This window comes from Macrobrachium rosenbergii, chromosome 7 (genome assembly GCF_040412425.1).
Source record: "Macrobrachium rosenbergii isolate ZJJX-2024 chromosome 7, ASM4041242v1, whole genome shotgun sequence".
Lineage (NCBI taxonomy): Eukaryota > Metazoa > Arthropoda > Malacostraca > Decapoda > Palaemonidae > Macrobrachium > Macrobrachium rosenbergii.
This window is the reverse complement of record NC_089747.1, coordinates 35,159,960-35,183,059: the sequence shown is the minus strand read 5'-3', so window position 1 is coordinate 35,183,059 and position 23,100 is coordinate 35,159,960. Positions and strand designations below refer to the sequence as shown.

The window sequence follows — 23,100 nt, the reverse complement described above, 5'->3', positions numbered from 1 at the left end:
TTTTTATTTTCTGTATATATTATAAATAAATATACCATATTGTCATGTGAGTTTTCTTTCTGTATTCCTCTTTTACCCTACATTCCAATTTGCTGATAAGAAATTCCTTTTATTAAGAAAAGTATTTTTAAGAACATGACAGTCAACCCCCAAGATTCTTGAACCTCGAAACTTCCCACTATATGCAGGGGTAAGGGCTACACCATCCTATGATCTACCTCTGGTGATGAGCTGACCAGCCAACACATTCTGAATAGACAGGATACATCTAGCTGACAGTCTGAAGGTGTGGTGAACCACCACATGTGCATCTACCTGCATTGCCAACCAGTAAAGAGGGTGAGGATTGTAACCCCTTGCTTGTTGACTTATTGCCCCACAATTATGTTGTGTGCAACAAGACAATTCTCAATAACTTGTCCTAGAATGCTTGCAGTGCCACAAGAATCATTTTGTGCCCACACACCTGATACTATTAAGCCTCCCAGGAGTGAACCTCTGGTGAGGGAGGGTTCAAAAACTCCAACATGGAGTCGCCACTTATCTAACCACTAAGCAAGATCTTCCTTCAATGCGCTGTTTAACAAAACAAAGAGTGTTGGAGAATTTAAAATAGAAGACTAGTATTACCTCACATACTCTGAAGTGCTTACATGCCTATAGAGCACAAGTTTCTTCATAGACAACTGGTGACTGACAAGGACTGCAAAAGTCAAGATCTGTATTTCTCTTGAGACAAAGCCTGTACTTATGCTTCCCTGAGTCTGTTGATCTGAGAGTTAACACAATACACCATCACCACTAGCACGTAAACCAACAGCCCAGGATACTGTGTCTGCTGTTTGGGTAGGATACAAGACATCTCCCTTTTATCATGATCCCCAAATAATAACAACCCAACCCCAGCTGTCTAGATACTGCAGCAGATGGATCTAAAGTAAAGCCAACTGACACCAGTGTGAACACTCACTTGAACACCTCAAGGGCAGCTGACAGTCTGAACCAGATGTTCTGACTGATAAGCTGTCCATAATAAGCATAGTGGAAGTACTTCTAAGAATGCCAGTAGATGGAAACACTCATCCTTCATGTCCATCAAAAGCATGAAGTCACACACTCTGATGGAAGTAAACCAGAGTGCGAGATCTCTATCCTGGACATGCTTGACAGGAAAACTTGTTCAGAGAAGAGACACATGACTGGTTACCAGCAGCCTACTGAAATAGCCTGGAAAGTAGTCCAGTATGACTTTGAGCATGTCCTTCTCACCATCATCCATACCTTCGCCTACAAAGTATGAGAATGGGATGATCCTGGAAAATGAGATGGAAATGGGATTGATCTGTGAGAAAGGAAGGGAGGGCATCAGTTTTGAAGGGGAGTTTAACCATAATGAAGAATAAAAACTACACACGGCCCTGCCCCCTTGTAGTTACCACATAAGGGAATGACAGGCACCTCCACACTAAGGTATTAGGAAAGGAGGATTGCCGACTTCCCAAAACACAATAATATGGGAACAAAACAAAAATTAAGACCATAGTTAACAAAAATTTAACATATGAAAATGAAATACCTGTATATTAAAGAGTACACACGGCCGATATACAATCTACTATTAAATTGCAACACAAACAAAACAATACACTAAGCAAAGTCAAGCTCTGTGAAACTTAACTAAGCCAAAAGTTCAGTAAGCAGCAATTCTAGCCATACAAAGTTTAAATATCAAAGTGAAGTTGATATGAAAGGACTATATTCCTAAATACCTAAGAAAACATATGAACATTTGGCAGGTCAAATAAAAAAACAAAGGCTCACAGTCACCAGCAGCAGCAGTAAAACACAGGGATATAGCCCCCATCCTACAAAAAAAATATAAACTAAAGCTGAAAAATTGATAAATGGCAAAATTAACAAGGCAAAGCATAAACTGGTCAAATTCTAAGTAGCAAAACCAAAATATTTCTTTAGACTGACAAACACACTTCCAATGACAATTTTTGCAGCTACACAAACTTTGGAGTCCCGAATGCACAATGACAGAGATGTAATTCTTTTCTTCTGAGCATGCCTCGAAAACACATTCATAAAGTGAAGGTTTTTAATCCCTAATCAAACATCTTTCACAAACTTAAAATACCACTATGTTAAAATCTGCATATAAATGCAAAACTGCTAAATAAGCAAAAAAGAGTTGCTGACAAATATAAAATACCCCATAAGAATTTCAAGCATTCTTAACAGGAAACTCATATTTGGTTTACATCCAACCAATAATAGTATTTGATAACCAATAATAGTATTATGTATTCAAAATCCAGACAAAGCATAAACTTTGGGAGAGCAGCAAATTATTAAACACCCAGATTATTATGCCTTTTAACAAACAATTTTACTGGTATGTTTTGAAAAATAACGATAAAAGATGGCATAACTTCCTGTATAAAAAAACTAAGAGAAATGGTTAGTAAAATTTTATTGTCTATTATTACTCTTTGATCAACAAAAAAATGCTATATAAATTAAGACACTTACCTTTTGCATAAACAATGCCTAAGACGGCAAACAAGTCCTTTAAATTCATCACACATTGGAAAACAATGACCGCATATCTCATTGAAGCCTATCCTTCTATCTGAAAACAAAATTCATTCTTTTCAAATATAATTTTTTTGTACAACTACTGCTCAATGTATGAATACTGAATTCAAAAATCTTTATAAAACAGCAATTTTTTTAAGTAATTTCTATTCCTAATACACAAACCTGAAGTGCTTTACATAGGATTTAGTTTGTGAATGTGAGCTGGAAAGGCTGTTAACTTTCTGACAAGGTCGTTAACTACCAACAGTAGGGGGGAAGCCCCACCCACTCATTGGTCTGCACTCCACTTTGCCTTTCAACCCAAGTACCAGAATGAGGGGTGGCTGAGATGGGACATAAATATGAAGAACTTCAAGTTTGTATGTTAGGAAAAATGCAAATTAATTTAAAAAGTGACTATTTGTTCCTACACAAACACAAACCTTTGTTCTTTACATAGAAGACTTACTTACTGGTGGGGGAGTCTGAATTGGTTCTACCCACCTAGGAATACCTTTCTGGTCTGGAAGAGCTGAGGAAGGAATCCCAAAATTCTAGCTTGTTGGACATATGGGATGTTGCAATTGCTAGATTTCTGGGCTTTGAAGAAGGCTTGGAGGAACACAAAAGTGTGAGAGACAATAGAACTTGCTAATAAGACATTCGTGAGCTCTTGCCCACTCAGAGTGTGGCCATTGGGAGTCAGAGTTAATCTGTAATTTGGGGTGATAAATCAGACAAAACGGAGAGAAGGCCCAAGCATCTAAGTTGCCCCCTGGGTACTGGAAAGCATCTTCCATCGCAACCCACAAGCACAAATGAGCAGACCACCAGTAACTTCCTTTTGTACCAGGTTATGAAGAGATCATGGCTGGGATTCCCCATAACTCGAAGAGTCTCTGTAATGTGATCTTGAGTGCCCAAGCATCTAAGTTGCCCCTGGGTAGGGACTTCCATTCCCAAATGAGCAGACCACCTGGCTCTGGTGACTTGAGCTTGTCTGCCACCACATTCTGAGATGCCAGAATGTACCTGGTTGACAGTTCCACTGAGTGTGCTACTGCCAACCTGTGCAGCTGGAAGGACACCAGTCCCCCCTGCTTGTTGACAAAGTGTTGTCCCTTATCAACACCACGAAATGCCCCATCACTCAGTTCTGAAACTTTTGCAGGGGTAAAAAAAGCTGCCTTGAGTTCCAGGGCATTGATGTGTAGGTGTCTGTCATTCTGGTCCTACACACCTGAAACCAACAATTCTTAAAGGTGTGCACCCCATCCCTTAGTTGATGCATCTGATAACAGAAGCACCTCAGGATTGGGAGTGCCCAATGGCACCCCTAAAAAGAGGCTCCTGTCATCTACATTCCAAGCTAGATCTCTCCTCACTTCCTCTGACAGAGGAATATGCTAGAAAGGAGGTCCTCACCAGAGACCAATACTACTTCATCCTCCACTAAAGGAGGTGGAGCCACCCCTAAGGGACCATCTTCTCCAATGACAACAGGTGACCCAGAACAACATGCCACTGACGAGCAGGTTATTTCTGTCAAGACAGGAACTTCTGCACTGGCTCCCTGAACCTCCCAACATGAGAATCTGAAGGGAAGACTGTTGCTGCTGCCGTGTCTCTCAGCATTCCCAGATACTTTACCCTCTGCTTGGGTGTGAGATCTGACTTCTCGAAGTTGATCAATACACCCGGGTCATGACACAATCTCGAGAAGCTGATCTCTATCCTTAAACAGGACCAGCCAGTTGCCCAAATACTTCCACCGACGTACCCATGCAAATGAGCTTGAGCCAAGATCAACATAAACACCTGAGTGAACACTTGGGGAGCGGCTGAGAGTCTGAAACATAGTGCCTTGAACTAGACCACTGTTCCTCCCAAGGGTAAAGAGGAGGTACTAGCAGGAAGACTGATGGATAGGTATTAAAAATACACATCCCTCAAATCCACCGAAAGCATGAAGTCTCCTTCCCTGATGGAATCAAGAACCGAACAGACCAGCTCCATCTAGGTCCAGGTCTGGCGAACAATCTGGTTCAGTGCGAAGAGAAGTAGATTTCCACAGCCTTTCCAGATCATCGCATTCATCTCTTCCCATTGGGCGAGGTCCCTCTGTGAGCCAGGAAAGAACATTTGGAACCAAACAGGATCAAGGGTGAGGGGTGGCAAAGACTTAAAGGGTCAGAGATACCCTACCTGATAGCCATCCACTACCCAGGTCTCTGCTCCATGTCGCTGCCAAGCTGCCCAATGGTTCAACAGGCACCTGGCACCTACCCATCATCAGCAGCAAGTGGGGAGGAAAGTGGCTCCTGGCATTTACACCCTTATTCTTTCCTTGCTAAAACACAAAGTTGTTCGGTGTGAAGCACAGGGGAACATCATTCAATTCAGCAACTTCTAAAACCTTTAAATGTTATAAAATACCTGATTAAATACTACACAATAAATATCTTATGTATAAGTTTAAATTAACAATATCAATATATGTGCAAAACACACAATACTTAGCAAATTGCATACCTTGGAAACTTATGTACAGTCACTCAAAAATGTTTGGCAACATGTTCCAGAAGTTTTCGTTCACCTAACAGTAATTTGTTCTTTTGATATTTACAAGGAAATGTAATTTTCTTATTTGACTTTGGTTATTAATCATACGGTTAACAATATAAAAAAGAATGGTGAGTGAAAAATTCATATTATAAAAAATGACGAAACATTTTGAAAAATTTCACTTCAAATGATTGGGCAAAAGAGTCAAAGAAGAAACTATATTTCGAATCCAGATGAAAGCTTATTGATTAATGAAATAATATTGAATAATCATCAATTAAATTATATATAAATAAAGAAAGAATTAATTCAACCATTATTGTTGTCAAAAACAAAAAAAAATCTCGTAACGTCATATGTTATTGTGTGACTCCACATTCGGGCAGGAAAATTAAATTAAACTGTCTCGTCACTTGCACCAATAAGATAGGCAACAGACTCAGCCGCCCCACAATCATTAGCTTGCACAAGACTAAAGTCTCTATTGTAGATATTGCTCGGCAGCTTAGCGTAAATACAACATCCATGTATAGAGGAATAAAACAACAGAGAGAACGAGGAAATATGATAAATTCATTGTAAAAAGTGGAGGACGACCCCATTGTTACACTACTGTTAAGGATCATCATCGGATGATCACTGAAGGAGCTCCACCTAACTCCCCTGACAAGCCAGTGTTGCCATAAAGAGAGAACATGAGCTTACCCTTCAAGTTGCTGCTCAAACCATCTGTAACAGGCTACATGAGACCAAGATATTATTTCATCATACTCCTGTCAAGAAACACTTCATATCAGTGAAACACAAAGAATAGAGGCTAGGGTTTGCGTTATAATCCAGTGGCCGATGATTTCTGTAAGAATCATCTTTTGCGATGAGGAGGAGACATTCTTCACTGATGAGCATGGTAGTCTTCTTCACTGCTGGCGTTTCGCATTAACTAAATTAATGTTGAACTTCTTCCTAATTTTAATTCTTTAGAAACTTAGATAATAAGAAATACAAAAATAGGCATTATATATTTGGTTAACTTTATAAGAGGCATCAAAATGATAAGCCTAAGTAGCAATGAAAGAAATGAGAAATTACACATGATAACAGCATTATATATATATAAATATATATATATACAGTATATATTATATATATATATATATATATATATATATATATATATATATATATATATATATATATATATATATATATATATATATACATATATACATATATACATATATACATATATACATATATATATATATATATATATATATATATATATATATATATATATATATATATATATATATATATATATATATATATATATATATATATATATGTGTGTGTGTGTGTGTGTGTGTGTGTGTGTGTGTGTGTGTGTCCGCGCCCGCGCGATTATATTCTATGTATTACAAAAACAGGCGTGAAATCTGTTAGTCTAGCTCAGTAGATTTTATATTAAGTTTCACTAGTTCACAATATACATAGGATTAGTCATTCAAAAATTTGATTAATAATAATGTGCAAGCAAATCTTTACAAAAGTCTTATTTGTTGATGTTAACCCTTAAACGCCTACTGGATGTATCATACGTCGACTAAAATTGTCTTTTGGGTGCCAAGTGGACGTACCGTACGTCGACTACAAAAAATTTCAACCTTCGGTCAACTTTGACTCGACCGAAATGGTCGAAAAACGCAATTGTAAGCTAAAAATCTTACATTCTAGTAATATTCAATCATTTACCTTCATTTTGCAACAAATTGGAAGTCTCTGGCACAATATTTCAATTTATGGTGAATTTTTTAAAAAAACTTTTTCCCTACGTCCGCGCGGTAACTCGGCTGAAAATTTCAGAAATTCTTTCATCATTTTGTTGTAATTTTTGCACTGTTTTATATTAGCCATTACGTAAAGTTTTATACATGAAAATATAGGCAATTTCATGTAAAATACAACAAAATACAACCCATGGTTGTAGCTTTTATCAGTTTGGAAATATTTTCATATAAATCTCGATAACTGCCAAAATTTCAACCTTCGGTCAACTTTGACTCGACTGAAATGGTCAAAAAACGCAATTTTAAGCTAAAACTCTTACATTCTAGTAATATTCAATCATTTACCTTCATTTTGCAACAAACTGGAAGTCTCTAGCACAATATTTCGATTTATGATGAATTTTTGAAAAAAAAATTTTTCCTTACGTCCGCGCCAGAAATTCTTTCGTCACATTGTCGTAATGTTTGCACCGTTTTATATTAGTCGTTACATAAAGTTTTATATATGGAAATGTGCGCAATTTCATGTAGAATACAACAGAAAATAACTCATGGTTGTAGCTTTTATCAATTTTGAAATATTTTCATATAAATCACGATAACTGCCAAAATTTCAACCTTCGGTCAACTTTAACTCGACCAAAATGGTAAAAAAACGCAATTATAAGCTAAATCTCTTACATTCTAGTAATATTCAATCATGTACCTTCATTTTGCAACAAACTGGAAGTCTCTAGCACAATATTTCTATTTATGGTGAATTTCTGAAAAAAACAATTTTTTCCTTACGTCTGCGTGCGGTACCTCGGCCGAACATCTCAGAAATTCTTTTGTCATGTTGTCGTAATGTTTGCATCGTTTTACATTAGTCGTTACATAAACTTTTATATATGAAAATGTGCGCAATTTCATGTAGAATACAACAAAAATAATTCATGGTTGTAGCTTTTATCACTTTTTAAATATTTTCACATAAATCACGATAACTGCCAAAATTTCAACCTTCGGTCAACTTTAACTCGACCGAAATGGTCGAAAAACGCAATTGTAAGCTAAAACTCTTACATTCTAGTAATATTCAATCATTTACCTTTATTTTGCAAAAAATTGGAAGTCTCTAGCACAGTATTTCGATTTATGGTGAATTTTTTAAAAAAACATTTTCCTTACGTCCGCGCGGTAACTCGGCCGAACATCTCAGAAATTCTTTCGTCACGTTGTCGTAATGTTTGCACCGTTTTATATTATTCATTACATAAACTTTTATATATGAAAATGTGCGCAATTTCATGTAGAATACAACAGAAAATAACTCATGGTTGTAGCTTTTATCAGTTTTGAAATATTTTCATATAAATTACGATAAATAGAAAAAATTCGACCTTCGGTCAACTTTAACTCGACAGAAATGGTCGAAAACTGCAGTTGTAAGCTAAAACACTTACAGTCTAGTAATATTAAATCAATTAGCTTCATTTTTCAACAAACAGGAAGTCTCTAGCACAATATTTCGATTTATGGTGAATTTTTGAAAAAAACATTTTTCTGAGTTCAGTCCCGTGTCAGCCAGTGAAATTCCATTACAGCACGAATTTCTAGGTATAATAATGCTAGATATACCAGAGAAAAAGAGCTTTCAGGAAAGCTGGGGTTACTACCCCCCAGTCGAGCATCTTCTAGGAAGACGTCGGTATAAGGAAGGGTGAGTGAAATACCACTACCACGGAAACATACTCGAAAGATCTCTCCTTATCAAAACCCCCGGAACAGAGCGGTGAGCCGTTACAGCCCCTACACTCAACACCCGCCAGGACGGCGACACCAGCGCCACCTACCCCATTCCATTTTCTAGCACGTGATTGCGACCTTTTCCTTTGTGTGCTCGTGCCCCTTTTTTGGATTATTTTCATCTTCGCCATGTCATCGAGCAGCTTTACCATCTCCAAGTTAAGTACCATCTTCTTGTGGGGTTTTGTTCTATTTTTTGGCTGTTATGGTCTCGTCTTTTCATAAATATTGAGATCTTATTATGACGCCACGGCGTCCTTCGCCAGCCATGTCGACCGCGAGGCGACCCCATCAGTTCTTTTCTGTTGGGGTTGTCTCCTTGTCATTATGGATATATTTTTGCCCCTTGGTTCCCATCCTGGTGGGTTCCCTGCGGTGGCTCCCCCCTTTTTTCCCGAAATTACGTATCATTGGCCTGTCGGCCTTTGTGAGGGTGATGCCCCGTCCAGGTACCCCAGGTTGGGTTCCTTATTATTTTTGGTCTCTATTAGGCTAATTATTTTATTCTTGGAGATGGTGCTCTCTTTTTATTTTATTTTATTTTTTTGTTTACCTCCTCGTGGTGGCGGCAGCCTCAGATCTAACCGCTTCCCCGAGGTAGGCTACGCACCCTATTGAGCACATTTTTGTTCCCATTTTTATGTGTGATGGTTATTTAGTGGAGTAGGCTTGTTTTGCTTCCATCCCCTTGCCCTGGGTGTGGAGATCATCAGGTTGAGGGAGTTTTGGTTGCTGTTTCCTCCGGGGTCGTTTTTTGGTGGGCAGAGTGAGCCCCTTAGTTCTCTTCCTTCATTTGGGGGAATAGAGTTCTTTGGATGTGTTTCCTCACGCTAGTCGCCTCCTTGCCCCCTCTTCTCGATCCCGGTTGGTTCTCGGCACAAAATTTCTCTCCCTGTTGCTTCCTCCTCCCCTCCGCACTCCTTCCATTTTCCTAGCCTATACTAGGTTAGGTCCCTATTAGGCTTCACCTAGGAAGGAGTCGGGCATCGGGCTGGGTAGCTTCCCTTAGTAGTAGGCTACCCTCCCAAGTTTCATTATTCTTGGAGTGGTGTATGTGTGCAGTTGAGCGGGTGATATGTTTTTCCCCTGTCTCCTGTTCCCTTTCTTCGTAGCCTACCTCTCTCCCCTACTCCACCCCTCCCCCTCACCACCCCTCCAGCCTTGCTCTACTCGCACGGGTGACGCTAGATGGCGTTTTCTCCGAGTTCAGGGACTCCTCCATTTGGTAGAGGATTCGCTCCCTCCCATACAGTCCCTAGCATCGCTGTGTTAGTGTTGGTGGTTCGTTAGCTCGAACGTGTTCAACACTCTATCCCACACTTCTTTTCTCCCCGTCGGGTTACGTGGATAGGGTAATATATAATTGCTCCGGCTTATGTTATAAACATACGAGCATCTTGCCCACCTTGTTTCTCCGGCAGGGAAGTAAGTGAGGAAGGGATTTATATTATATAAGGGGAGCGGATCCCTCCGGTCTCCGGAGTATTTACCCTTGTACCGTCACTTGTTTAATGTTATTGTTTATGAATTTATATATTTAGATAAGTCTGTTTATCTAACGGAGTACTCTCCTCATTTATATATATATATATACGTGAGTCCGGTTCTACACCCGGGGGCTCCGCCGTTATTTTTACTGGCAGCCCTTGTGGTGAGTTCTTGGTGTCTCATTCCTTTCATTCCCCGGAGTATTCCGGGGTCTGGAAGCTTTTACCTTCCACTCTGTGTAATTTAGAGCTTATTGGCCTAGTTTATGATAAGGGAGTTCTTCTCCGCCGGAGTATTCCGGTTGTAGTCGAATTTCCCGGCCTTGCCGGCTTTAGATTGCTTAGGGTGGTGGGTTCATGTACTTTTTCTACTTACAGACTGTTCGCTGTGAGGAGCCGGGGTGTACCGCTTCACTCCAACAACCCTACGGTCACGTAGTGTGCCGGACCCACGCTGGTTGTGCGGTCCGGCTCGACGACCTGGTAGTTTGGCACCCTGATGGTTGTGAGGTTTGCTTCGCCTTATGCGCAACCGTCCAGGATGAGTCGGTAAGTGACAGTCTTCCTCCGTTTACGCTCCTCATATTGTATATTGTTTACGAGGTTCCCGGACTGTTTTTCGTTCTTGGCTAATTGTTGGTTTTCTTACAGGCGGACGAGTCTTCCAAGAAGTCTGCCTTGGAATCCCTCTGGGCCTGGGTGGCTGGGTTTGGCAGGAATGTTCCGTCGGGGAAGCCCTACGTCCTCGATGCTAAGTTGAGGGACCTGCTCTACCCCGGCGCACAGGTGGCGGCCGCGAGTGCCAGAAGATCTTGCCACCCCATCATCCAGCAAATCCGGGATGCGACCCAGCCACCCCAAGTGGATATCCTCACGCCGAGGGTTTGGAGGACGTCGCCTTAGACTTAGACCTGGAACCCATGAACACCGAACAGGACCAGGTGGTAAGTAGCGAGGTAGGTGAGGTTGTTGGGGCAGGCCCCCTTTTTTGACCCCCAGCTTCATCTATTTCTTCATTCGCAGGTTTGTGAAGTCTTCCTCCTTGGGTGATAGAGCTCCGTCTGCTATCCCCAAGTTGAAGTTGAAGACTTCATGGAAGGCGAAGGGCTATAAGTCCTCGTCCTCCAAGAAGGCATCGCCCTTCCCCCTGTCGAAGGCTAAGGTCTCAGCACCTGTAGCCTCCGGGAGCAAGTCTGGTTCCTCCGGCAAAGGCGCGAGTAAGAGGGCTGCAAAACCAAGCCCTCCTCGCCAGCCTGCCTTCGACGCAGAGGCCTTTGCGAACCAACTTTTCAGAAAGTTCACGGAGGATTTGGACACGAGATTCACCAAAATCTCCGAAAAGTTGGCCAGTCATGATAATATACTGGCGGGAATGGCTCGCCCACCCCCAGCCGAACCCCAGTATGTCATCCCCGACACAGCGGACCTCCCGCCATTCGATGTCAGTAACCCTTGGCGTTTCGCCCTCCGTGCCATCCAACATGATGGCAAACTCACGGTTGAAGGTCTTGGCACGAGACGGTTGGAGGAATTGGAATTCTTCCCGCCGATCTCTTGCCCCTACCCAGGCTTCGTGAGATTAACGGAGGAAGCATGGATTGGTCGGATAAGGTTCCTAGGAGACTGTCATCGTCCCTAGGGACCAAGCTCAGTCGGCTCTCCTGCGCACTCTGATGGAGTGGCAGGCAGAAAAATCTGAAGTTGACTCCTTTCAGGGCAACTTCACAATGTTCGCCCTGGGAGACAACCTGCCCACCCCTTGCTTGAACAAAAGTCGCTCTGGCTACGGCCCGGCGTGCTTTGAAGGTAATCCGTTACCGCAGCTGAGGGAAACAGACCCCACTTCCCTGGTATTCCCAGGAAGTGACGAGTTCTGGGTGGACGCTCCGTCCACTTTCACTGTCGGAAAACTGGACCCCTTCTGTGCTTCCTCACAGTTCAGTGAGCAGCTCCCCAAGCTGCCAGAATCTTTGTTAAAGGCAGAGTTTGATGCCCGGACTAAGTTAGCCCGGTCCTTGAACTCCGTCTGCCTTACGGAAGCTACTGCCGTCTCCTGCGCGGACGAGCCATTCTTTCAGGTCTTGGCTAAGTCCCTGCTAGCTGGCTTTCAGTCTGACCTTTTCGAGTTCATCATGGCCAGACTGGAATGCAGAAAGTTCATTTTGCCGATGCCACTATCCGCCACGAGCCTAACAAGCTCGTTAAGAGCTCGATCTGGGGCCTAACCTCTTCCCAGAAGAAGAGGTTACGAATGTTATGGCCGAGGCAACAAGGGCCAACCAGAGTCTGCGCTCTCGCTGGGGCATTTCTGCCTACAAGCGCAAGACCCCAGAATCTGGCGGCCCCCAGGAGAGGAGGCAAACGTTTCAGGAGGCATAAGAGGCCCCACCATCAGGCGGTAGTTCAAGCCGCCCCGGTCTCGGCAGTGGCACAGCCCTCCACCTCAAAGGCTCACCCCCAACAGTATGTGCTGGTCCAACCAGCTCATTCCCTTGCTGCGCCCTCGTATGTTGCAGCCAGCATACAACCCCACCTATGAGGGCCGTGGATACTTTCACGGCCTTAATAGGATCGCAAGGGGGAAGAGGCAGAGCCCCTCATAGAGGAAAAACCCAACACCACCCCAAGAGGAAGGCCTGGACGTGGTAGAGGGAACAAACCCGCTCCCTCCCACTGAGAGAACTCAGGTAGGTGGTCGCCTGTATTGGTTCAGGGACCAATGGACCTTCAGCCCTTGGGCACACAGCATTGTGTCCAAAGGACTAGGATGGAGCTGGATCAAGAACCCTCCTCCTCTAACCAGATTTTACCAGCCACCCTCATCAATCCTACAGGATTACGTGACAGAATTGCTCAACAAACAAGCAATAAAGAAAGTAAGGCACCTAAAGTTTCAAGGCAGGTTATTCACTCAGCAAAGAGTGATCCTGGATCTGTCGCGTCTAAATCTCTACATAAAATGCGACAAATTTCGCATGCTTACGGTAGCTCAGGTGCGGACTCTACTTCGCGTGGAGCCGTCACCACCTCTATCGATCTTTCAGACGCTTATTATCACGTCCTGATTGCGCGGAACTTCTCTCAGTTCCTCGGTTTCAGACTCGGGGAATCAAGCCTACTCCTTCAGGGTCATGCCCTTCGGTCTAAACATTGCGCCCAGGGTATTCACCAAGCTGGCGGACACGGTAGTGCAACAACTCCGGTCCCGAGGGATATCCCTAGCAGCGCGTTCTTAGACGATTGGATAATTTGGGCACCAACAGTTCCGGAGTGTCAGAAGGCTACGTCCATAGTCATCAACTTCCTGGAGTCGTTAGGTTTTCAACTGAACAGAGAAGTCCCGCCTGACTCCGAGTCCCGGTTTCAGTGGCTGGGTCTCCAGTGGGATCTGTCCTCTCACACGTTATCTCTCCCGCCTCCCAAGAGGAAAGAGATAGCATCTCTCACCAGGAAATTTCTCAAAAATCAATCGGCATCCCGCCGATCCCAAGAAAGAGTCCTTGGGTCTCTTCAATTTGCCTCAGTGACGGACCTGCTCTTAAAAAGCGAAACTAAAAAAGACATAAACAGAGTGTGGCGGAGACAGCCAATGTCAAGCTCAGAGACAAGGTCTCCTCTATTCCTCGAATCTTAAAGACAAGACTGCGGCCTTGGACCACAGTCAGAGGCCTGTCCAAATCAGTTCCGCTTCAATTTCCCCCTCCGGCACTAGTTGTTCACACAGACGCTTCCCTAAAAGCGGCTGGGGATATTCACCAAAACAGAAAGTACAAGGAACGTGGTCCACAATGTTTCAGCAGTTCCATATAAACACCCTGGAAGCTATGGCGGTCTTTCTAACTCTAAAGAAAATCCGCCCCCAACCGGATTCATATCAGGCTGGTATTGGACAGCGCAGTGGTAGTTCATTGCATCAACAGGGGCGGCTCCAAATCAGGTCGAGTAAACCAAGTAATGGTTGCTATCTTCTCCCTGGCGAACAAGCACGGCTGGCACCTGTCAGCCACCCACCTAGCGGGGTGCGGAACGTGGTGGCGGATTCCCTGTCCAGAGCTACTCCGTTGAGACGGAGTGGTCCCTGGACGGGAATCTTTCAAATGGATTTGCCGCCGGGTTCCGGGTCTCCAAGTGGATCTGTTCGCGACAGAGAGCAACTTCAAGCTCCCGGTTACGTGGCCCAACCTGGACCCTCAGGCGCACGCCACAGACGCAATGACAGTAGATTGGAACAATTGGGAGAAAATTTATCTGTTCCCTCCAATAAATTTACTGCTGAAAGTATTACACAAACTCAGGACATTCAAAGGTCAACCAGCCCTAGTAGCCCCTATTGGCCGAAGAGCAATTGGTTCCCTCTTCTTCAGGAACTGGGATTGCGGAGTCTTCGGATTCCCAAGCCCATACTGACCCAGACAGTACAAACCAAGACTGTGTCAGCTTCCTCAAGAATTCAGAATGCCCTAGTTTTATGGACTTTATAAAATTCGCAGCCCAAAAGGAGCAAACATTGACCCTGTCAACACTCTGTTTTTAGAATCAGATAAAAGAGATTCTACTCTTAGACAGTATGACTCAGCAGTCAAAAAATTAGCCTCCTTCCTGAAAGCATCTGAAGCCAAAATCATGACGACTAATTTAGGAGTTTCTTTCTTTAGATCACTGTTTGAGAAAGGCCTTGCTCGGCCACTATTACCACAGTCAAGTCAGCCCTGAAGAAAGTATTTCTATACGGCTTTAAAATCGACCTTACAGATTCCTATTTTTCATCTATCCCCAGAGCATGCGCTCGTCTGAGACCCGTATCACGCCCACATTCTGTTACGTGGTTTCTCAGAGATGGACAACTTTCAATGCTCTTATCAGGATCTGTTAAGGAAGACTTTATTTCTGATTAGCTTGGCTTCAGGTGCTAGAATCTCAGAGCTATCGGCTCTCACTAGAGGTGATAATTTTGTGAACTTCCTCCCGTCCGGAGAGGTCCTCCTTTCCCCTGATCATAGGTTCCTAGCTAAAAATGAAGACCCTCAGGACAGGTGGTCCCCCTGGAAGGTGGTGCCTCTTCCTCAGGACCAGTCCTTATGTCCAGTATATACCTTAAAGTCTTATCTACAAAGAACTCCACAGTGTAAGTTGGGTCCTCTTTTTATCAGGGAAAAGGGTGGAACTCTTTCGTTGAACGCTATAAGACACCAAATTCTGTATTTTATTAAACAAGCCAACCCGGATTCAGTCCCTAAGGTTCATGATATCCATGCGGTAGCTACCTCTACTAATTATTTTCATAATATGGATTTTGCTGAACTTACCAAGGATACAGGATGGAAATCACCTCTAGTGTTTAAACGCCACTATTTAAAATCACTCGAAGCCCTGAAATTTTCTACAGTGGCTGTGGGGAGTGTCATTCCCCCACCTTAATTATCCTTAATCCTTTTCCTTCCCCCCCGCCCGCCTGCCTCATTTATTTCTCTGCCTGCCTTTCTGGATCAATCATGCCTCACTGCCTTGCTCCTCATAATTGATGCTAGTATTGCCCTGGTTATTGTTTGTCTTGGTGATTGGATTTTGATATGCTGTGAATTTAGATTAACATAGAGGTACTGGAGCGGTTTTTATTTTGCTTCATGTACCTCAATTCCTGATTTTGTATATCTCTCATTGTTCTTAGATTTTAGTTTGTATTTACCAGTTTGTACCATTATATTGTGGGTGTGTTTTATTCCACCCGTAATTATATTGTATGTCTGTCATTGTGCATTACTCTTAGACTTAAGTTTACATATTCTTCATTGTGTCTTTATATTGTTGGGTGTGTTTTGTTCCACCCATACTTACCTGTTATTAAATCTATTTTTCTGTAACAGTTCACCGCTCTGTTCTGGGGGTTTTGATAGGGAGAGATCTTTCGAGTAAGTCTCCGTGGTAGTGATTTTCACTCACCCCTTCGTTATACCGACGTCTTCCCTGGAGAAGACGCTCGATCTGGGGTAGTAACCCCAGCTTTCCTGAAAGCTCTTTTTCTCTGGTATATCTAGCATATTATACCTAGAAATTCGTGCTATAATGGAATTTCACCGGCTGACACGGGACTGGACTCAGAAAAGGGATTTTGACAAAGGAAAAATCTATTTCTGAGGAAGGTCCTGTGTCACCCGGTGAAATTCACCGGGTGACACGGGACCTTCCTCAGAAATAGATTTTTCCTTTGTCAAAATCCCTTTTTCCTTGATGAGATATCATAATTAAATCTATTTTTCATAGCGTGTGTTTTGTTCAAATCACCTTTTGTTTTCTTTGTAGCTTTGCAGTCTTGGCATGATTCTCTGTCACTATTTCACCGGGTGACACGGGGCCGAGCTCAGGAAAGGGATTTTGACAAAGGAAAATCTATTTCTGAGGGAGGCCCGTGTCACCCGGTGACCTCCCAGAAGCTGCTTTCCCCCTACTTGCACATGCCAAGCCTGGGGTGGTGCTAGTCTGGAATGAGTGTAGGTGGCGCTGGAGTCGCCGCTTGGCGGGCGGGTGAGTGTGGAGCTGGTACGGCTCTCCGCTCTTTCCAGGGGGTTTTGACATGGGAATGTCTATCGAGTGTAGCTCTGTGGTTGTGATTCATTCACTCACCCTTGGTAATACCGACGTCTTCCATATAGACGACGATCGATCTGGGGGTAGTAACTCCAGCATTCCTGAAAGCTTTTTTCTCTGATATACTTAGCAATATTTATACCTAGAAATTCGTGTTAGTATGGAATTTCACCAGGTGACACGGGGCCTCCCTCAGAAATAGATTTTTCCTTTGTCAAAATCCCTTAATTAGTATCATTTCAAAGATTAATACAGTAATAAGGTACAGTTTAATGTATATTTGATGTAGGCTGGTATTTTTAGGCATACAGTCCTTGGTGTTGACCTTTCATGGTAGACAGGTACAAATATACATAGTATTAAATTTTTTAAAATGTGCATACGTTTTTTAAATTTTTGTCTCTCTTTTTGTGAATTTCATACTGTATACATAAATACCAATGGTTCCCCTGAAAAGAAAATGGAACGGCTTATAACTGTATGAAAGAAAATGTGTGGCTGAATATGTAGGGGGGACTAGATTATTTTCACCTACAGTTGTAAGCCATACAGTACGTACGTATAAATGTAATGATAAAATGTTTAAGATGGCTTGGAAATTATATTAATAGTATCATTTCAAATATTAATACAGTAATAAGGTAATAGTTTAATGTATATTTGATATAGGCTGGTATTTATAGGCATACTTTGGTGTTTGACCCTTCATGGTAGACAGGTATAAGCGTTTTTTGAGGGGCGTTGTAAGCATTCGCGGATTTGACCTATTCGCGGGGGGGGGTGTGGGTGTGGGACGCATCCCCTGCGAATACGGGGGGTCCACTGTAGTATACTAATCTTCACACTCTCCTATATTCTTACATCAACCATTTATTTCTTTTTTTAAGGGTAATGTATTAAGCTAACTATTAAATGAAATTACAGTAACTTTACTTTCATTTAAAAGTTAGTTTCATACTGAATTTCCATCTTTTGATATCTAATGTAAGAATAACTCTCTCTCTCTCTCTCTCTCTCTCTCTCTCTCTCTCTCTCTCTCTCTCTCTCTCTCTCTCTCTCTCTCTCTCTCTCTCTCTCTCTTGTTATTTTGTCTCCATAATAATTCATAAATAATTTAACTTGGTATTTCAAGTCAGGACAATCTCTCTCTCTCTCTCTCGTTATTCTCCCAGTTCAGTATCCGTAATAATTGACAAATAATTTCACTGTCTTAAGTAAGGACAACCCTTATCTCTCTCTCTCTCTCTCTCTCTCTCTCTCTCTCTCTCTCTCTCTCTCTCTCTCTCTCTCTCTCTCTCTCTCTCTCTCTCTCTCTCTCAGTGTCCATAATGATAAATAATTTCACTTTCTTAAGTAAGGGCAACCCTTATCTCTCTCTCTCTCTCTCTCTCTCTCTCTCTCTCTCTCTCTCTCTCTCTCTCTCTCTCTCTCTCTCTCTCTCTCTCTCTCTTTTTAAGGGTAATGTATTAGGCTAACTATTAAATGAAGTTACAGTAACTTTACTTTCATTTAAAAGTTAATTTCATACTGAATTTCCATCTTTTGATATGTAACTTAAGAATAACTTTCTCTTTCTCTTTCTCTCTCTCTCTCTCTCTCTCTCTCTCTCTCTCTCTCTCTCTCTCTCTCTCTCTCTCTCTCTCTCTCCATAATAATTCATAAATAACTTAACTTGATATTTCAAGTAAGGACAATCTCTCTCTCTCTCTCTCTCTCTCTCTCTCTCTCTCTCTCTCTCTCTCTCTCTCTCTCTCTCTCTCTCTCATTATTCTCTGTGTCCGTAACAACTGATAAATAATTTCACAGTCTTAAGTAAGGACAATCCTTCTCTCTCTCTCTCTCTCTCTCTCTCTCTCTCTCTCTCTCTCTCTCTCTCTCTCTCTCTCTCTCTCTCTCTCATAGTTAACGCTCACACATTTTTACAACTTATTGCTTCTCTGTACGTCTTTACCTGTACAGCAGATAGTTTAAATTGATCTAATTCTACCTGTACCATCTACGAAGTGTAAATGCGCTAGTGTGGCAAATACGTTCTAAAACATAGAGACATAATAACTATGAGTTGTATTAGTCCAAATAAAAAACACTGCTTGTTCATGAAAAACCATTTCAGAACAAAGAGAAAGAGATGTAGAATAAAGAAGAGATCGGTCTAACTTTTAAATGAACTTACAGTAAATTTAATTTCATTGAAAAGTCAGCTTAATAATTTGGGAGCATGACTAGGGTCATATTTATTTAGTGTTTAAACTTTAGAAATACGCATTTATTAGCATTTTTAGAGAACCTGCCAAACTTACACGAAAATTCGTCTTGCGTGAGGGGTCCTGGAACCTAACCTCATGTAAGTTCGAGGTATGACTGTACAGTAGACCAAATAACCTAGGATTGGATACAAACAACAACCTGGGTTAGACAAAAATAGTAGCTTAACTATAAGTTTACATATTAGTAAGTTGCTGGTTTTATATAGCCTATACATTTAAGTGTGATCTATACAAATCTGGATTAGGTAATACCCTATACTAGGGCAAGAAAAAACAAATAAGCCTAGGAGCACATATAAACAGTATTCTAGGACCAATAATACTGGTAAGGTCTTATGAAGCCTGTGCCCTCACAGGTGATATAAACCTAGAACAGCAAAATAGCGTAACCATATTAAGTAGAAATCTCTTTTTAAGGGAATATCCTACTGTTAATTTAGAAACAGCATGGCTGAGTATCAGAAAAAAGGGTAGTCTCGGCTACATAAAACAAAAAGCCAGATTACAAGAGGATTAATTTTTTTATAGCTTACATCCTTAGGTTTTTAAATAAACCTAGAAAAAGAATCAGCTTAGAACAGGTTAAGCAAGAATCCTCTATGAAATCTTCTATGCTTAGATCAACGTAGATTATATTACAAGGATTAACCTAAGCCATATAAAGCAGTAGCTTGGGTTAGTTAAACAAATTAGTTCACAGATTAGTCTATACGCATGACAATTTAGAATTAAAATTTTGCATAGCCATTGCAAAAAGAACTAACAGTTTAAGTAATACAGCTTACACGGTGTCAAAATTAACCTAAACCTAAAATGGTTTGAGTTTACCTGGATATTTTATAAATTAAAATGGGAAGTGGAAATAAGGCTCCATTGATCTTCTTCATTCTATCAACTCTAATCACACTCTGATCTTTTAATTCTTCTACAAGTTTCTCTTCTGAGTACATCATCAGTTGGGGTGCAAATATCATTCCCTTGGTGTGTTTACAAAAAGCATGTACTGAGCAGTCTACTTTAACTCCTCCAAGATGCAATAATAATTTTAATTTGTTTAACTTTCTTTTGTTAATTCCACTGTCAATTTTCCTTGACCTTCAGGTGATATCTTAGGCTCTAATCCACATTTCACAATGTCTCTGTACACATTAAAAATATCACAATTAGATTCTTACAGGTTACAGGTCAAATACTGGTACTATTTCACATATATTTCTGGTCAATTTCCCTTTGCTCTATGCTGGGGCATAGGGTTCAAGTGTAATTACACTAGATGATTTCATAGCCATTTCCAAACTCAGGTTGTCACAGTAGGGTGCAGAGGTCGTCGTCTGTGCCGAAACAGTATCAAATGATTATAAAAAAACTAAGGAAACCTGAAAATTTTAAGAAAAGATATCATTAGCCTTCCAAGAAATTTATTCTTCCATCAAAGGCACCAGTAGGAGCCGGCTCTCAAATGTCCGCTATCTACCCTACCTCACAGGGGATGGCACAACACAATTAGGGTAGCCAAATTGCAAGCCAAACCATCTTGTTAGGACTAAGAGTATTACAAGAATATAATCATCCCCAACCTAATCACATCATGGGCAAACCAGACAGAATGCAGAGAGTCCTATCCCCAAAGCCAGACCACCCCTGGAATCCATGGCCCAGCCCTGTAGAACAGTTCCACCATTGAGCTATCAATCTGATATCTCTCAGATCCAAACATTATCAGGTAGTTGATGATCCTGCCAGAGTTTCTTATATTAGCTTCAGATATAAACTCAGTCCCAGCTATGAAATCTTTTCCTATTTATCATGTCCAATAAATTTTACCAAAAGTGAAAAATTCCACAAAAATGAACCATAATTAATAAGTATTGACATAATGTATTGGACTATTGGACTCGAACCCGGGGAACAAATTCCAGGGGTTCAAGAGATCCCTCACCACATCAAGGTGATCCCACATTGAAGACCAAAACCTCATCAGCAAACCTAGACCACAACAGGTTGATCAAACCTCTGGGTTCCCTTTGGGGTTTCCAGAAGACTCAATGGTGGAAGCATGGTGCAGGAAAAGCCAAGGTCTCTTCCTTGAGATCATTAAAATGACATATCATTCTAATGAACTCCACAAAAAACCTCTGCAACTCAGGGTTGTCCATGTCCTGGGGCACAGGACCCTTAGGTCCCTCCAGGACCCAGTCCTCCTAAGTTGCTCACTCCACAGGAGAAGGACACTCACCAGAGCCCCCAGGCAATCTCTCAACCATTCAGGTGTTCATCCTGTCCAATCCAAGGACCAAACCAGGAACATAGGCCTCCATGTATGGGCCAGGATGGGAGCGAAAACAGTCCTGGTCCCAAGCCCACCTGTCTAGCCCAGAAAACTCCAAGGAGGTGGTGGTGACAGGTGAGAGATCGCAAGCACCCTTGCCCAGCCTGTCAAAGACCGAAGTCCCAGCAGGTGAACAAGGCCATGAGCAGTCATCAGCCCGCGGTGACAATGTCCGCATGGGTTGGGGAGAGCGGTCCCACTCACATGAACGTGGGTGGGGGCTGACCCATGAGCATGCTCCAGCTTTCTAATAAGCCAAGGCTTCTACAGGAGAAAAAGAATGAGTGGGGTACCTCCTGTTGCCTTGCCTGTACACTCTCTGCTCACCTTTTCTCACTACACTGTGCCAGCAGCTGGGATCGGGTCCATAGACCAGGGACCTTGCTGGTCCAGGTAGATGGGCTACCAGGGCTGGTACTGGTGGCCTCAGCAGACAGGCCACCAGGGTAGCGGCTGCACCCGTGCACTTGGCAACAGAAGCAATGTAGGCTGGCTATGGGGCCAGTACCAGTGCACTGGGGGTTCAGAGAATCCCAGGTAGCAATTGCACCCATCCGCTAGGCAACGGGCGCAGCAGCACTCACACTAGCAAGAGACCCGTCAGGTCTCTCTGCAAAAGACTTCCTGTGGGAGAGTAAGGCAACCTTAATCTTCTGCTGCTTGCCAGCTTTGGAAGAAGGGGAGGGGGTGACAGCATTTGATGACAAAGACAAAGAAAAAGATAACGACATCCTTCTCTTCTCCTTGTACTACTTCTTGCCAAGAGTGACCTTCGACAACAGTGTGTGGAGGAGGGCCTCACTCAAATGTGATGTAGATGGCAGCACCAGGGGAGACATCCACCGATGCTGAATGAGTGGTTACCACGGAAGTAGGGGCAGTCCTACAAGTGGTAGATACCGTGGCTGGTAAAGTCATCACAGTCATGTTGGAAGCAGAAACCAGAAGGCCTCTCATAGCCTCCAAGTGATCATAAAGTTCAGAGACACTTGGGTCCCCTGAGAGGCCATAACCCTAAGTGCCTTGGCCTCCACAACACCTGAAATGGGAGTCTGGTTAGGCTGTTTGGTTACACTCATGGTTACTGTATGACACACCTAATAAGAGAGGATCATCCCCAATAGTGGAGAGAAACCGATTACAAGGCCTGTCCTTCCCTGGACAGCGCCTTAACAAAAAAGCCAAAGTGATTGAGGGGTTTGCATATATAAAAACCCACAACAATCACACACAAATATTTCAAGCAGAAAACATAAAACAGAAAGTAAACAGCCATCAGGCAAAGAAGCGAAGACGTCTTCGCATGACAGCATTCGTAAACAGAGTGGAGTGCAGACCAACGAGTGGGCAGGGCTTCCTCCCCTACCATCAGTAGTTAACGACCTTGTCTGAAAGTTAAACGCGTGTTCCAGCTCATGTTCGCAAGCTAAATCCTATGTAAAGAACAATGGTTTGTATTTGTGTAGGAACAAATCTTGAATTATCTTTCCAATACTTTCACTGGTGAGAAGAGTTGCTTCATGAATGTGAATCTCACATTAATTAAAATGTTTTGAAAACTGTACAAAGTAAAACCAGTCAATTTCATCCTCTATCAAGTGACCCCAATCAGCAGCATTATTTGTTAAGCACTGGCCATCCATGGATGGAGTGATTCAAACGCTTTAAAAAAAAAGCCACCACAGCATCTTTTGCATTTAAGTTAT

The 23,100-nt window shown here is 42.3% G+C and overlaps 1 protein-coding gene across 6 annotated transcripts in view; it reads right to left on the bottom strand.

The window, feature by feature from the left end:
• Positions 1-23,100, bottom strand: part of LOC136840297 (prion-like-(Q/N-rich) domain-bearing protein 25) — a 560,985-nt gene that overhangs the window by 319,019 nt on the left and 218,866 nt on the right. For all 6 annotated transcript variants that reach the window (XM_067106987.1, XM_067106985.1, XM_067106990.1 and 3 more), the window contains exon 5: positions 2,539-2,638. In XM_067106987.1, coding sequence (XP_066963088.1) covers positions 2,539-2,638 — 100 coding nt within the window. The remainder of the gene's footprint in view (positions 1-2,538; positions 2,639-23,100) is intronic.